Genomic DNA, 17,643 nt, shown 5'->3' on the forward strand with positions numbered 1-17,643 from the left:
TTCTCCCGTAAGTCAACCATCTGACACTTTGAAGTAGAAAGCATCATTTCAAGCTATTCCAGGGATGAAGCCTACCTACATCTTACCTCTGCTGGCTCTGAATTTTACAGTTTAGGGATGTGGTTTTTCACTAGCTTCACAAATGAAGGTTTCATCTTTTTTCTTACAAAACATTTATTTACTGTTATCTTAATTCCTTCATCAGGAGATCCATTTGGGAAGTACAATCAACATGATTTTACTTACTCATTTCAAGTTGTGTTCTCAGTGAGAGGAAGACAGAACCAAATCTTAGGTAATATACTACATGGTCAATGTAAAGTATTTAAAGAAAGCCAATGTGCAATCATGCAAGATAGAAACTAATCCATAATTAAAACATTGGAAAAAAGTTACGTATGCTGAGGACTAGCAGAGGAGCTAAATTATACAATAGTTTTACATAGAAGGAAGTGGAGATAATTTTTAATGTTAGCTTTATTGATTAATTAAGCATTTATATTTCACACACTAATTAAATTGTGCTGAAAAATTAAAAAGCAATAACTCCGTCAAAAAACAACCAGGGGGCTCTGCGCGATAGCGTAGTGGTTAAACTCGTTGCCTTGCACATGCCAAGATCCCACATGGGCGCCGGTTCTAGTCCTGACAGCCCCGTTTCCCGTCCAGTTCTCTGCTTGTAGCCTGGGAAAGCAGTTGAGGACGGACCATAGCTTTAGGACCCTGCACCCATGTGGGAGACCCAGAAGAAGCTCCTGGCTCCTGGCTTTGGATTGGCTCAACTCCAGCCATTGCGGCCTCTTGGGGAGTGAATCATCGGATGGAAGGTCTTCCTCTCTGTCTCTCTTACTCTCTGTATATCTGACTTTGGACTAAAAACAAATCTTTAAATAAAATAAAATAAAATAAATCTAGCTATTTGCTGTTGAGAGATAAAACTAATACATATGAAAAAACTTCAGAGAGCTTATAGAAAGAGATTTCAAAATAAGTTTGATTCAAAGAATTGTGAAAGTCCTGCCAAGTTTTTTTTTTCTTTTAACAGTGCACATCTTTTATGAGTTTTTGAAGACATCATGGACTTAAAATTTTTTTCATATCTCAATCATCTCAACTCCCATGTCTAATTTTCAACAGCTTTAAAAAATTTCCTTGTGTGGTTGCAGAGTTTGTTGTAAAATTACATAAACAAATAAATTGTTAATTTCAAAAAGCTCATGTTCTTGTATAAAACAAAATAGACTTTAAGGTAAAATAAAATTGTTGTGGTAAATAATTTATTACCTAGTTCTTTAGGCTTAAATCACTAAGAAGAGAACAGAATTTTGAACTTTAGCCTACATACTCTCATATTCAGAAAAATGGAGAGAATGAATAAGTTGATAGAGCCTCATCACAGAGAGATTTTACCTTTGCAATGAGTCATAATTAAGCAGACAAAAGACTCAAAAGCATTTGAAGTTCTGAATTGTATGGATAAAAAAAACAACAACATTTATCTCTGAAAGTTAGAGATGATTCATCTTCCTAGGCATTTGTGTTATAGTTACAAAGAGACCAAAAATATTGGTCATCAATCACACTTAGAACATTTGAAATAACTAGGCCCAAACTAAAGACAGAGCAGAATGCCATTGAAGCAACTGATTTAAAAAGAAAAAACAGAATGCTATCAGACATATTTTTGGAAATTTAATCTTCTAATTAGTAAATGGATTAAAAAAACCCTGAACTGTCAATATATCTAAAACCACAAACAATTTAAACATTACAGGCCAAACTTATAGACCAAAGTATCAATAAAGTAGTATTTCATGACAAAACCAATTAGATCTAAGGCCGGTGTTTAGGCACATTTTGTTGAGCTGCTATCTGTGAAATCAGCACCTCATATTTTAGAAGTTTCAAGTCCTGGCTGCCCTGTCTCTGGTCTAGCTTCCTTCTGATGCGACTTGGAAGGCAGTGGGCCACTGCTACACACATGAGAGAACAGCATGGAGTTTCTGGGTGCTGATAGTGCCCTGGGTCTTGAAATCATCTGGGAGGTGAACTAGAAAGACAGCTTTCTCTGTTTCTCTGATACTCTGGCTTTCAAATAAACCAACCTTTTATGAAGTTTTAGTTCTAAATGATATATTAAAAAAAAAAAACAGAAAAATGAGTTTTATTCCTGTAAAAGAGCAATGGTAGAAAATATAAAGAAACCCTTCTTGACACCATCACAATAATAACAACAGCCAGTCATAAATAAATTATGTGATTTTAAAATTTCACTAGGGTATGGAAGATTTCTCTGCACACCCCTCCTAAAACTGTTCTGCACCTCAACTGTAGACAAAGCCGTGCTTAGATTTATAAGCCAGTTTAAGACTATCCTAAAATCTACCAAGTTCAGCAAAATTATGCGTCAACACAATAAACTGCTAAATATTAAAATGAAAACAGACACGAGACAGCTGAATAGTACCCTACTGCCACTTTAAGGTGCATAGCAGCCGGTTCTGTGCACAAAAATTGAAGGGTCAATCAAGTAGTCACAGGATGTGGTTAAGAATTGCACTGTTACAACTCAATACCATGTCAATTAATTCCATAATGTTGTAAATTGTTGATGTTGTGCTGGAGCTTCTAATTGATCAGGATGATATTCTGACAGCTCTACCTTCAGACCAGAGAAGGTCTCCCTAAGAAACTGCTGAATTTATCTGGACAATAAGATGCTGGACTCTATGCTTGGTATCTGATTGCAACGAAAGAATCTAGACTTAATTTGAACTGTAATACTGCAACAAGGTGGAGGAATCCACCAAGGCGGGGAGGGCATGGGGAGGGGATGGGGGAATCCCAGAGCCTATGAATCTGTGTCACATAATGCAACGTAATTAATAAAAAAAATTTGCTAAGAGCTCTCAAAGCATATAAAGAAAATGGAGACATATGAAATGCTGCAAGAGTGAATCTTCCCAAGATGTCACTAACTCTCAATTTGAATATTTAATTATAGTTCTAAAATAAAGGTTTATTTTTTAGAACTTACGAATGTATTCTAAAGTGAATATGTCAGCATCAGGACAAAAACAGTTGTAATGTTCCTGATCAAGAATAACAGTGAGGCGAAGATATCAGCCTTATTTGATACAAGTTATACTAACATGTTCTATTAATTTATGTCCATCAGTACAGCAAGAAATGTCAGACTTCTGAAATGTAGGTCCAAAGCAGACCCAGGATGTATACAGACGTGACAAAGGATGAAACTGGTACCCGGGTTGGTAGGAGGTTTTACCTGATATATGTTGATGGAAGAGAGTGGGAGCAAAGAGACTCAGCTAAAATATTTGAATGTTTAAGGTTGGTGGTATATACATTAGGATTCATAATCATTCACTCCATTTATACATTTCACATACTGCACTAAAAATTAAAAATAAGGTATGGTTGAACTAGAAGAAAGTGTTTTGAAGCTGAGCTGGCAATTCTGGTCCTACTGTTTATTAGTCAGGTAATACAACATATTTATTCCTGTTTACTTATATTCATAAAATGAGTTTGCCAATAATTATATGATGCAGCTGAATAGAAAAAGCGAAGAACATATAGACCATTTTTCAGTTGAACACCCCACATTATTTTTAGTACATGTATGCAATGATACAATAATAATGGTATTGTACAGTTAGGACAATATTATGAAAGTGATACACAGTCTTGGTGAAGTTTTGGAGGTACTGGTTCAGGAAAAAAGGATATGCTATCCATTCTAAACAAGCAGTTAGTTGGTGAAGAAAGATAAATATTTGCCCAATGTATTTACCACTCAAAGCCAGAATTCATGCTCAGATCAGGAAAACAGTGAGTTTCCAACTGCTTTTACAGTGCTAGGTTTATAATTAGCAGCTGGGTATCAATAAGTAACCAAAAAATCAAAAATACATTTTTCACACACATGAAGATTTCCTCAGTGGCTGCTACTTGACGCAAAATTTTGTCTTTTGGTTTGCTCTCATTTCTACACAGACCAGCTACATTAAAGATGTTTGCTTAATTACTATAAAATAACAGGATGGCTTTTCAGAGAGGACTTCAAATTGCTACAAAAATATTTTAGTTACAAAAACAAAACTACAAATAATAACATGTTAGAACATGTTTTAAAAATGCCACGAACAGGGTTGGGAGTTTGGTCTAGCAGCTGAAGTGCCACACGGAATGCCAACATCTGCACTCGAGCTCCTGGGTTTGAGTCCCAGTTCTTCCAACGCCAGCTTCCAAACAGCTCAGATTGGTTCCTGCCATCCAAGTTGGACACCTGTATTATGTCCCCTGGCTATCAGCTTCAACCTAGCCCAGCTCCAGCTACTTGCAGGCATTCGATGGTGAACCAGAGGATGTGTGATCTCTGCCCCTCTTTCTCTGTCTCTGCTTTTCCAATAAAATAATTTTTGTTTAATTCCATGAAGGATGAATACATAGAGTTTTTTGGCACCAAAGGCCTTTAAGAGTTGATTTCAAGTGATTACTTCCTTTAGCAATTTCATTTTCAGAAAAATTTCATGATTTGTAATAAAAATTGAAAACTTTAATGTAAGTGACCATTGTCATCTTTGTTGTATTTTAACACAGCATATGATTGAATCATTGTATCATATATCTAAGTTATACCATGTGATATCTGTTTCAGCAATTAATAGCAATCTTGAAAAAAACAAGTAACAGAGCTCTTAGGATATATGCTTTTCCTGCATAGGTTCTTAATTATAATAATATGATACACAAAAATGCATCATAGAGGAGTTTATTAATATGCTTACCACAGAATCCCTTTAAAGGATATGCAGTATGTTAGTTCCATCATTACAGATTTACTGTAGTCTTACAGAATAACAGAAGTGATACCTCAATGGCTATTAACTAGTAAAACTACAATGCCATGAAGGGACACACTACAAGAACACTTAGGAACACTTTTCTCAGGTATTCTTTATTCAGCAAGTAAGCCTGTGCTCGGATTGATCCTCCATTTCTCACCTAATCCCCACCTCACAGTCTTCCTTTTTAGTAGCCTCAGAGATCTCCGCCTTCCTACACCACAACAAGCAAGCCTTCACAATTACTTAGGACAGCTAAAATAAAACAATAAAAAATGATTTTTCGATCACTTTTGATGTTTTGCTTCAGTACGAATAATTGATTTTTATTATATTATATCTTACAGGGTAACTGGCATACTTATTTATTTTGAACTACTAAATTACCAAAATATTCTACTGTAAATAATTTTTCATATGCTCTCATAAAATATGAAAGACAATTTTAAATTTCTTGATTTCCTAACGAATTGTATGAAATAAGGTATATCTGAAATTATTTTCTTGCCCTTTTTCACAGCCTGACTTGATTTTTTAGAATATATTAAGCTACATAGGCTCTCTATCAGAACACAATTGTAATATATAATATATAATATATAATATATTATAATATATAATATATAATATATTATAATATATAATACATAATCATTTATTTTGAATTCCCAAATAAATACAGGAATGTTTCTGTATGAGTATGCACTTATTATTTGCACTTATTATGCACTTTGATTATTTGAATGATTGATAGTAAATGCCAAATTTCAGTAAATAAAATTGCTACAAAGCTTCTGTTTGTATAGAAAAAAATATTTTATTGCCTTTAAATTATGCATTCAGAACATGACAGCTTTAAATATTTTAAATAAATAGTATTTCATATTATATATAGTATATAATATTATAAGTACATATTGTAAATAGTTTTTATAATATTAATGCTCTCTGAGATCAAAAACTACTTCATCACACTTGCTGTGTAAGTTTGTGTTTAGAATCCACTTAGTAAGAGAGCCAACTTTCAGACTATATTACAAATTTAAATGATGATGAAAAAAAATGGTTGGTTATGACAAACCTTCTAACATTGCAGAATATCTGATAGCTTTTTGTGATTTAATTTTACAAATGCTTTTTGAAGTTGATTTTGTATGAAACACCTGTGATTTGTCTGCAAAGCAACAGGTATGTGATGAAGGGCAAATAAGTGAGAGCAGTACCACGAAAACTCAGCTTCTTTTCTCAAAGAACATTTTCTTGAGATATAAAAACAGATAAGTCAGATACAACATGATTCATTTGTAATTATGTTGCATGTACATTTTCAGTAGATATCATTTTACCTTTTCCAATACGTGCTGTGCATATTTTATGTACAGCTGAAAACACATTCGTTGAGGCATATTTATGTCAGCACTGAATTGAAACTGTAAGGTCCACATATAGCAAATCTGAAATACTGAGAATCTCAAATATTTTCAGTGCTTATTATTTGCAGTATTATTTGTTGTCTTGTTTATTTGAAAGGTAGAGTAACAGAGATAGAGAGACAGAGTGAGATACAAAGGTCTTCCATCCTCTGGTCTATGCGCTGCAACAGCCTCATCTGGGGAAGCTGATCCAATAGACATGAACTTCTCCCTGGTCTCTCACCTGAGTGGCAGGGGATCAAGTATTTGTCCTGTCCTCTGTTGCCTTCCCATGTACAATAACAGGTGGCTTGTTTGGACATGGAGGCTTGATTGTAAATGTAGCAGTGAGGATCTGAACCTGCACTCAGCTGGGGCTGCTGGCATTGCAAGTGTGTGTTAACTTGCTTTGCCACAATGCCAATTCCTTTTGTACAGCATTGGTGACTTTTTATTACTGTGGAATTATCTCTGAGTTTTTGAATAACTTCTAATCTGTGACAACAACATCTCAGAGTAACTTTTAATTCATCATATTATGCTAATTACTCCTGGTATGTTAAAACACTGTCTCTGGGAAAGGCTATACCATCTTCAAATCCATTTATTGACTACCAAAATAAAATTCATAGATGGGAATGCATAATGAAACATTTCTTACATCACAGAACAATCTGAGGTACCTAGAGATACCTAAAGAACGTTAATATAAACAGACACTGAGAGAACTTTAATATTAGCGATACCTAGAGACCTTTAATATAAAGAAAAAGTTTCGAAGTTTAAATAGATAAAAATATTGTTAAGCATGTAGCCTAAGTTATGCAGTTTATGTAATGTTATAAAATAATACAGTCCTTATACATGATAGGAATTCAGAAAGCTTGCAGTTATGTATTATAACTTATAATATAGTGTAAAATTGCAATTGATGAGTCTTGTAATCATGCATGTAAGTAGGAATGTGAAAAATGTGCAGAATATAGATACTGAAAAATAAAGAAATAAATGATAACATACTGCCAACAGTTATTCTTCCAAGCATTAGTTATGAGATGGTGAACATTTACAACTGAATAGCATATAACCTCTGATCCTCACTAGTTAGACCAGATCATTTTGATGTTTTTACACTGATGCCAGTTTGATGTTTTCACACTGATGCCATTATCTTCACCTCTGACTCCAAACCATCCTCTCTCAGGAATGTATCATATGATAGGGAGGTAGAAGCAAAACATTTCTTGTGAGGTATGTGTGTGTGTGTGTGTGTGTGTGTGTGTGTGTGTCTGGATTAGTGAATTACAGGTGTGTAATACAGGTGTACAGGTGTACATCTATGAGAGTACATAGAAGAATGTGTATGAAGGAATTTTCCTCTGATCATCAGAAAAGACTTGCTCCCTCTTCTACCCCATCTTTTCTTTATCCTTCCTAAATATTTTAAGAATATATACTAGTTATACGGATTGGTAAAATGTAAGATTACCAGAAAAGTAAGATCTCCATCTTGCCTTAAGGAAAAACATATTTAGCCATGAGCTTTAGAACCTACTGCGTCTAATCCACTTAAATAAAATAATCTCCTAGAGTATATGTGTTTCATTTCCAGAGGAGGGGAAGAAAGCTTAACAGAGAAACGTCTTGAAAAAATTGATTTATCAAATTTATTTCTATAGGGTTAAATCTACACCTTTCCCAAACACATTTACTAAACAAAAAATATTCTAAAAATCAAGAAAGCAAGGAATACACAATGCTTTCCTTCTTGCTATGATACAAGCTAAAATCAGCATTGATTTAAGGTAACACTTTTCCTACAAAGTAATGCTGCTTCCTAACATACTAACATAAATATTTTCCTTATTTTTTTTGTTAAAACCATAGTCCTTTACACTGAATTCCTTTAGGATTCTCTCTTCACTGGTTTGTTCCTATAAAATTAGGCACCTAGTTTTCTGAACACAAATTTCTATAGAATATTATTCTCTTAAAATTTCAAGAGAATAAAAATGGATCCACAGTTTATCCTTTGATTACTTTATTATATAAATTTTACTAACTAGCTTTATGTTACAGCACAAGATTCAAGGCATTTGGCTCTGCAATGAATGTAAATAACTTCAAAATTTATGATTATATAATTATCTACTAAACTAATTTAGTGGTTAGAAGTGAAAAACAGGTCCTTGGTTACATCCCATTTATCAATATCCTATAATATTCCATTGGCTTTGAAAGCTAATAATATTAATTTCTCAATAAAAAATCTATCAGAATTATTTTAACCTTTTGATCCTAAGCAGCTCAATATTGTTAGCTACTTCAGCTCTTATACTTTTCCAATTTAAAGAACATTATATTTTGTAAGAACCAGAAGCACAGGTAAAGCTTTTTATATTAATATCTGTATTAGATGCAATTGCCTATATGGTTTAATTATCAAAGATGATTATTAATTATATGCTAAATGACAGAAAGCTACTTTCAGCATGTTTCATCAGTCAAGCTAAGTGAAGGGATGCAGCTTAATGTATGTCACCAAGTTATGTAATAATAGGCTTTCAGAGGATTCTTATTTTTAACATTATATTTATTGAGCCTCTCATTAAACCCCAAATTCCTTCATAGAAACTTCTGTTTCTGAAAACTAATTAAGGAAAACAGAAAATACACTTCACTCTTGACAGCATTCGGATTCTGAGATCTAACCCTTCGCGGCCAGCATGTGGACTGCGGGTCTTCAAAATGATCAGCATGAAAAAATTATGCATGGATTACAAATGCTTTTGAGTCACAAAAAATTACCTTTGCATTCTATTATTTCCATGAACTTTGTGAAATGCCCTTACATTTGTCTTGTAAGAACACTGGATTACTATTAGTAATTCAAACAAATAATACATAAGTCTGAAGAGATACATAAAATAAAGTAGGGATATGTACTTTTTAAAATCTCAATAAACTCTATCCTGAAAAGAGACAAACTATCAAGAGACTAATGGAAAACTATAGGCTGTGGAGGAAACCTGGCCTCAGGACCTGCATTTTATGGTGGGTAGGAGGTACAAAATTTCTCTAAAAATTAAAAATCACTCAATCAGCATACACACACATGCCTGGATGTAGATATATACATATATACATATATATGTATGTATGTGCATTTTCATACTGTACTGATACTGTTGAGCACTTGCGGCAGAGATTGTTCTGAAAAGCTTGGAATATTTACTATCCAGATCTTTATAAGAATCGTTTTGATATCACACTGAAAGATGCTCTATGGATTTAGTCTTGTTAGAGGAAACTTCCGTTATGTGACTAAGAGTGTTCCGCAAAACTACCATGATGGTTACAATCTGATAGTTCAGATTGTCTGTTGATGACACTGCATCACAGCTGATAAATGTTCACCTAACCCAGTTATCATGAGACATTTGCTATTTGGCCTTAACTGTATCCTGGAAAATGTATTCAAGAAGATGATCGCATTTTATGCTCAGGACAAAGACTGAGTCTATGTAAGAATCATTTCCAACTCACCTGATTCTACCCCTGGGGCGCTCAGATTGCTCTGACATAAAGCTTGTGCTGCTGAGGCGTGAGGCACTGCTGGTTCGGGAAATGGCAGACACATCACTCACATCACTATCTGATGATTTGGCAGAGATGTTATCACAGCTTCGGTACTGATCTGTATGTATGCTATACTAAATATTGAAAACAAGAAAGGGTGAGCACCATCATCAGACTACAGAAACAGCAGACACAAATGGTGCAGTTAATGTTTACTTAGCCCACACAAAACAGAAATGCAACTTTGCAAAAGCAGGACATAGAGCAGAAAATAACCCAAATGTGAACATCATAGATGATTTCTGGTCCTAAATCTTCCATCTTTTGAATGGTAAGATGTGTACTATGAAGACTGAACTATACATGAAATCCAAAAATTCAATGATTAGACAGAAAATTTAAAATTATATCATTCTGTTCTTCTAGCATATCAATTTTTTTTTTCTTGTTGGTTTCAATATTGCCTATTTCACCCATGTTTTATTGTAGTCATGTTTTGGCAGCTTCTGTTAATATTTCATTCTATTTAAAAGTATCCTATAGATTTTCCTTGTTCTAAGGCATCATACTCTGTCTTTGAAGTTCATTTAAAACTGCAGCTCCTCACATAAAAAGGGTTGATTTTAAAGCTGAAACACTGTGGCCATTGTCATGGTATACAGTTCAAGCTGTCACCTATGAAACTAGCATCCCCTTTGGGGACCAGTTTGTGTTCTGGTTGCTTTATTTCTAACTCAGCTGTCTCTACCAAAGGTCTGGGAAAAGCAGCATAAGGTGACCCAAGTGTTGGTGCCTCAGCAGCCACACAGAAGACCTCGATGAAGCTCCTGGCACCTGCTTTTGGCCAGTTTAGCCTGATGCCTGTGTCCATCTGAGGAATGAACCAACAGATGGCTGGTCTCTCTGTCTCTCCCTCTCTCTGCAGCTCTGACTTTCAAATAGATAAATAAATTTTTACAAAAGGTGAGGAACTGTGCCAAATGTAGGAGTTTTCCAGCATTAGTTTGACAGGAGAACAAATGCTCCTCTTCTTTGATAATTGCTAGCATTATAGTACAGACACAACATAAACACATATGAATGTCTATGGAAATATTTTTTCTACTGAGAAAAGTCTTCTTTTTCTATAGTCCATCTCTGCCTCCATGTGTTTGTGGACTTCCATCTACGATTCCAGCAAAGAGACAAAGGGAGGGTCTTACAAACTGTCTAACACATTTTCTGTATAGGGATAAATAACGATGTCAATTTTCATCACAACAGCTATTTTAAGTTTATGAAATGTTTTTATAGTCACTTTTTACTACCTCACTTAATTTTTAAATAATATGCTAAAGCTTTAATCACTTTGACTTTTGATTAATTCATTGAATCTTCTATTTAAAAGCAGCATTTTAATGGAAAAACATCAACTATATTTTGGAGAAACCAATATCCTCCGAAGGAACTCATACTCATGATGCATCAGAGAACTAAGTCTTCTATGGGAAAGGAAGCTCTAAGTATAGGACCACTATTTTTAGAATAAGAAATAATATACATTCCACAGCTACCTTCTAAACCCATCCCATCAATCTTGGTTGCTGCTCCTGGGGTGCAGTAACAGAAGCATTTCTGAAAATGTGGAATGACTCAAAGTGAATTTACCCTGCAATAATGAACTTCAGGCCATCATTTAGGCAAGCAACTCTGTAGGTCACTGATGAAACAAGAGCATAGGGACATATACTCAAGACGCAAAAAATAAAAATAAAAAAGGTTTATTTTTTCAGAAGCAAAACGAGTACAAATTCCTCACTCAGGATGGATGATGTTAGGTTCCTGTAATTTTTCAAAAGAAGCACCGTGTTTCAAAAGCACCCCAGGAATTATAACTGTCTGACAGCTGTTTTGCTCAAAAAAAAAAAAAAAAAACATCTAGTTTACTAGTGCCACATATTTCAAACAAATAAATCTTATTAAGTTAAAAAAATTGAGAATCATTAATTTCTACTTGCCAAAATTTTCAACTAGTTTCATCAAAATATAATCTAAATTAAATTAATGCTAATCCCATACAATAGCAGTTAATAGAGACATTTGAAATAAATTATAAAATGTTTTATATTAAACATGAAAACAATTTTAAAAAGCTCATTTCTCAAGTATATGAGTTCGTCATGAATTAAGTGAAAGACACTGGAAACTATCAAAATATTCCATTGTGAGCATTAGTCCACAAATTGAATATCAGATATATAGGGGAATATTTACCTTATACTGAATATGTAAAATTTTAAAGATATTCATTTGTTTCTTATTTAATATTTTTCTTATGTCATAATATAAATTTTAAATACAGATACATCTTTGAGTTCATATTTATTGATATTATAAGCTATAATCATTTATTTAAGTAGTACAGTGATTATCAACTAGGATAGTAAGAGCAAAAGTAATATATTTGAACATTTTTTAAAAAAAGATTCATTTAATTTTATTTGAAAGGCAGATTCACACAGATAGAAGGAGAAACGAAGTCTTCTAACTGCTGTTTCACTCTTCAAATGGCTACAATGGCCAGAACTGAGCTGATGCAAGGCCAGGAGCTTCTTCTTTTTTTTTTTAAGATTTATTTATTTTTATTACAAAGTCAGATATACAGAGAGGAGGAGAGACAGGAAGATCTTCCATCCAATGATTCACTCCTCAAGTGAGCACAACGGCCGGTGCTATGCCGATCCGAAGCCAGGTACCAGCAACATTTTCCAGGTCTCCCACACAGTTGCAGGGTCCCAAAGCCTTGGGCCATCCTCCACTGCTTTCCCAGGCCACAAGCAGGGAGCTGGATGGGAAGTGGAGCAGCCAGGATTAGAACCGGCGCCCATATGGGATCCCGGCGTGTTCAAGGCGAGGACTTTAGCCACAAGACCATGCCGCAGGGCCCAAGGAGCTTCTTTCAGGTCTCCCATGTGGGTGCAGGGTACCAAGGGCTTGGGCCATCTTCCAATGCCTTCCTAGACCATTAACAGGGAGCTGGATCAGAAGCGGAGCAGCTGGGATACAAACAGGTGCCTATATGGAACGGCAGCACTGCAGGACAGAGGATTAGTGCATTCGCCCCCATCATTTAAAAAATATTCAATGTTGAGACCAACATGGTGGCCTAGCAGGCTACACCTCCACCTACAGCTCCAGCATCACACATGGGTGCCAGTTCATGTCATGACTGCTCTAATTTCTATCCAGCTCAAATACTTGGGCCCCTGCACCCATGTGGGAGACCTGGAAGAAGTTCCTGGCTTCCGGTAGTTCAGCTTTAATCATTGTGGCCATTTGGGGAATGCTGGAAGATTTCTCTTCTCTCTGTATTTCCTTCTTTCTGTAACTGTTTTAATTTAAAAAAATACTCAAATACAATGTTGGTATGGGGAGAAGGTGAGAGGAATAGGAAGAGAAAGGGAGAGGGAGAGAGAGAGAACTGAATGTAAATTAAACACCTTCTGAGATTTGAATCAAGCCTGGGAACATTTCAAGGATATTAAGAAGCAGAATAAAGTGGTGCTTTTGTTCCAAATCAGTTGCTTTGATCTCCTGTAGAGAGATTTCACACTGCTTTTCTCCTGAGCTGCAGACTTCACAATTTTGGTCAATAAGTATGCTAGAGCCAAAGATTATTCTGAGGTGTTGTCAAGTTCTAAATGGCTGTTATGAAAATACCTGCTGCTGGTGTGTCAGACTTTAAAGTACTTCGATTTTCAGATTTTTAAAAAATTAGAAATTGAATAATCATTAAGGTCAGTTCAGAATTATTCTGCTTCAGAATGGCTTCCAACATTTTACCGAGTCATTCTTAATTCCTGTCCTCACCCCACCACATGTTTAACCTCATCCTTTCACATAAGAAACGGATAAAATGTTTCCACATTTAATGAAGCATTTCCAGTATAAACAAGCTATCACTTTAATGCAACCAACTGTGGAGAGGAACAACAACAACTGGAACCACCGTAAATTATACTGCCTTCTAAGGTTTATGTATTTATAGTAGAAGTAAACAAATGAAGATGTTTGTGAGGAAGGCAGACAAGGAAGCTGATCAGATGATGATACCACAAAGAACATGCTGCACAGAACTGGTACAGAGCTGGTCAGCAACTCGGTGGCACATCAAGGTATCTTGCTGACTCGCTGTTGTACTTTTTCAGAGGTCTCGTGCTGTGGAAGCTGGTGCAGCTGGAGCACAGTGATGCTCTGCTCTGCACTGACTGACGTGAAACTCCATCTCTAGCTAACCTACTGTGAGAAAGGAGAGACACAACACCCAAATCCAGGGCAGCCTTAGTGATATTTTGTAGCTGACTGATTTTTTTTGTTGTTGTTATTAGCCACTGAATGTTTCACTATAACATGAAACATCTTCATTATTTAAAAATAAATAAGTGTTTCTAGGTCTGTATTTTAAGCTAACAATATTGATTCAATGTAGCTTTTATCTATTTTTGATTTTTTAAGATTTATATATATATTTAAAAATCTATTTTTGGAAAGGCAGATTAGATTTACAGAGTGATGGAGAAATGGAGAGAACGATCTTTCACCTGCTGGTTTACTCCCCAAGTGGCTGCAACAGCTGGAGCTGAGCTGATCCAAAGCCAGGAGCCAGGAGATTCTTCCTGGTCTCACACGTGGATACAGAGTCCCAAGGCTTTGGGTCATCCTCTACTGCTTTCCCAGGCCGTTAGCAGAGACCTGGATAGCAAGTAGAACCACCAGGACAGGAACCAGCAGCCATATGCATTTCCAGCAGATGCAAGGTAAAGATTTAGCCAAAGAGCCACCATACCAGCCTACTTTAACTTCTACTAAATCATTACACAAATAAATTGAAAGTAAACTATAGCAAAGGTTGTCCTATACTGACTGCCACTATATTTGTAGTAGTCATTAAGGTGTTGCCTGAGGAAGGCCTAGCGTGATAGCCCGGTACCTATGTCCTTGCTTTGCACGTGGTGGGAACTCATATGGGTGCTGATTCTACTCCCAGTGGCCCTGCTTCCTGTCCAGCTCTCTGCTTGTGGCCTGGAAATGCAGTGGAGGATGGCCCAAAGCCTTTGGACCCTGCACCTGTGTGGGAGACCCAAAAGAGGCTCCAGGCTCCTGGCTTTGGATCACTCAGCTCTGGTCATCGTGGCTACTTTGGGGGTGGGTCAGCAGACAAGGGCTCTTCCTCTCTTTCTCTCCTTCTTTTTGTGTATATGACTTTCCAATAAAAAATAGATATTAAAAAAAGATGAGCCTAGCGTGATGGCTTGGTGGCTAAATTCTCACATTAGACATGTCAGGATCCCATTTGGGTGCCAGTTTGTATCCCAGCTACTCCACTTCCCATCTAGCTCCCTGCTTGTGGCCTGGGAGGACAGTGGAGGATGACACAAGGCCTTGGGACCTGCACCGGAATCTCCTAGCTCCTGATCAGCTCAGTTCCAATCTTTGCAGCCACTTGGGGAGTGAGCCAGCAAATGGAGGATCTTTTTTCTGTATCTCCTTTCTATGGATCTGCCTTTCCAATGAAAATAAGCAAGTCTATAAGATGTTGCTTTGAGTGTCTGCATTTCATATTGAAATGCTTGGGTGAGATCCTGCTCTGTTTCTGATTCCAGCTTCCTGCAAATGTGCACCCTGGACAGCTCAAGCACATGGGTCCCTGGCACCCATTTGCATGACCTGTAGTGGGTTATTTGGGGATGGAACTAGCACATGGAAGAGCTCTCTATTTATCTCTTTTCTTGTCTCCCTTTCAAATAAGCAAAAAAAAAAAAAAAAAAGAATTAAAATGTTTAAAAGTGTTTTCAATGAGTCAAGAAATATGTGTAAAATTACCTGGTGAATTTATAGACTTTTATGCTATTTCAAATAAAATCACTAGATATAACTAGCAATCAATGAACTTGCTAGTGTTTCCATAGACTATAAAAATATAAAGTAACTATTAGTGGCCCTTGAATTGGTGAAGTTCACCTTATAACTTTGAAATCAATCAGTTTATTGAAGACATCAGTAATGAATATCACAATATATGATTTTTATCATTCGTTAATAAACTCAATTGTTGCTATCAATTCAAAACATTTAAGACTATCAATACAAATCAATAATTACCACATTTAAATGACATCCAAGTGACAAATTGGCTTCTTCTATATTACTTATATGAATTTGACTAGTGAGAATTGATCATCAAGTGATTTTAATATCAAGTATTTACATTATATTTACTTTATATTCAAAAATATCAAATCCAAGTGGAAAGGTATATCAAGAAATTTATATTTTACGAACATGTCAAGAGGGAAGATGCATTTCAGAATTTGGTGAAATGATGATGTAAGATTGGCATTTAATTATATCCTATCCTTTATGAGTATAAACTGATATTTGCTAATCCTGCCTGGTGCACATACTTTACAGTTACAAGATAGAAATTATTAGTTTAATACTACTAATTTTACCTTGGAATATTGCTCGCGATCAAGTTCTTGACTAGAACCAGACCCTGTTGTCTGCTTAAATCGATGCACTTTCATTTTCATCTGTCTTGTTCGCTCCTCCACTACTAAGCTTGCTGTAAAAACACATAATGGAAGTCTATTAAAATGCATGAAGTATCTTTTAGAAACTAAATGGTTTAAGATTTCAATGCTTTTGAAATGCCTTCAATTAACTGAAATTCAGAACTCGTATGTGACTAATAAACAAAATGCATAATATGCAATACTAGCAATTGTTAATCTAAAGACGAGCATGATTCAAATTACACAGAATGGGAATGAAGATGTTAGTAACAAAAGATAAGTACGCTACGACTATATCCAATAGGGATTATTTTCATAAGTAATTATGTGAAACCAAATTTAATTGTGGAAATGTTTTCAATTTTAACAATTGGCTTTTCATGTACATATATAGCAAAAAAATCTATACTTAACACATTACACATATGCACGTGCATACATGCATGCACACAACCACTTGACATCCGCAGCCAACAGAAGTCACTATCTTATTAACTAATTTACGTCAATAAATTTTCATGATTGTCATTCCTAAAAATAAAATAAGAGTTAAGCATTTGGTTCTTGTTTCTGATGTTTATGTGTGAACCCCACATGTAAGCTCAAATGTTTTAAAAATATGATACACAAATTTTAGCTACTTTGAACTGATAAAAAAGCATGCCATTTAAGTCTCTACTAATCTCCTAAGCAGAAAGTGCAATTGTTTATGCAGAAGATAAAGAAAGTTACCTTAAGACAGAAACTATCATAAGCCACCGAGTTTTGCAACCCACTTTTAATACGCATTTTCACAAATTTAAGAGGAAAAGTGAGCCAAGAGTAACAAAAGGATAAGTGTGGGAACGTCAAATACTTGATGGAAGCTAAGAGATATATTTATTTTGGTGTGTGAAAATAGGTGAAAGCATGCAGTTTTCATAAAACCCTCTCTTGTGAGCTTTTTGAAGCACCTTACTCATGTTTCATGAGATTTAAGTTTACATTTCACAATTTGTATCAATGCCCACATCTGTCAACCTACTCAAGCACTACAGTTTATTTTTAGGTTGTGTGTATACAGAAGTAAGGAAATAAATTATGACTGATACGCTGGTGCTACTGCCAGCAGCCAGAATGGTTAAAAGCTCACAGAAGGATGGATACATTCATTGACTTAGCTGCTGATTCCATCTTCTATGGGTAGTTTATGAAGTGATTTGCTGATAAACTCTTCTGTCTAAATAATCG

The 17,643-nt window shown here is 35.4% G+C and overlaps 1 protein-coding gene across 1 annotated transcript in view; it reads right to left on the bottom strand.

The window, feature by feature from the left end:
• Nucleotides 1–17,643, bottom strand: part of RIMS1 (regulating synaptic membrane exocytosis 1) — a 452,176-nt gene that overhangs the window by 71,378 nt on the left and 363,155 nt on the right. The window contains 2 exon segments of the mRNA XM_058661479.1: nt 9,827–9,993; nt 16,351–16,463. Of these exon segments, the coding sequence (XP_058517462.1) occupies nt 9,827–9,993; nt 16,351–16,463 (280 nt within the window).

This window comes from Ochotona princeps, chromosome 1, assembly GCF_030435755.1.
Source record: "Ochotona princeps isolate mOchPri1 chromosome 1, mOchPri1.hap1, whole genome shotgun sequence".
Lineage (NCBI taxonomy): Eukaryota > Metazoa > Chordata > Mammalia > Lagomorpha > Ochotonidae > Ochotona > Ochotona princeps.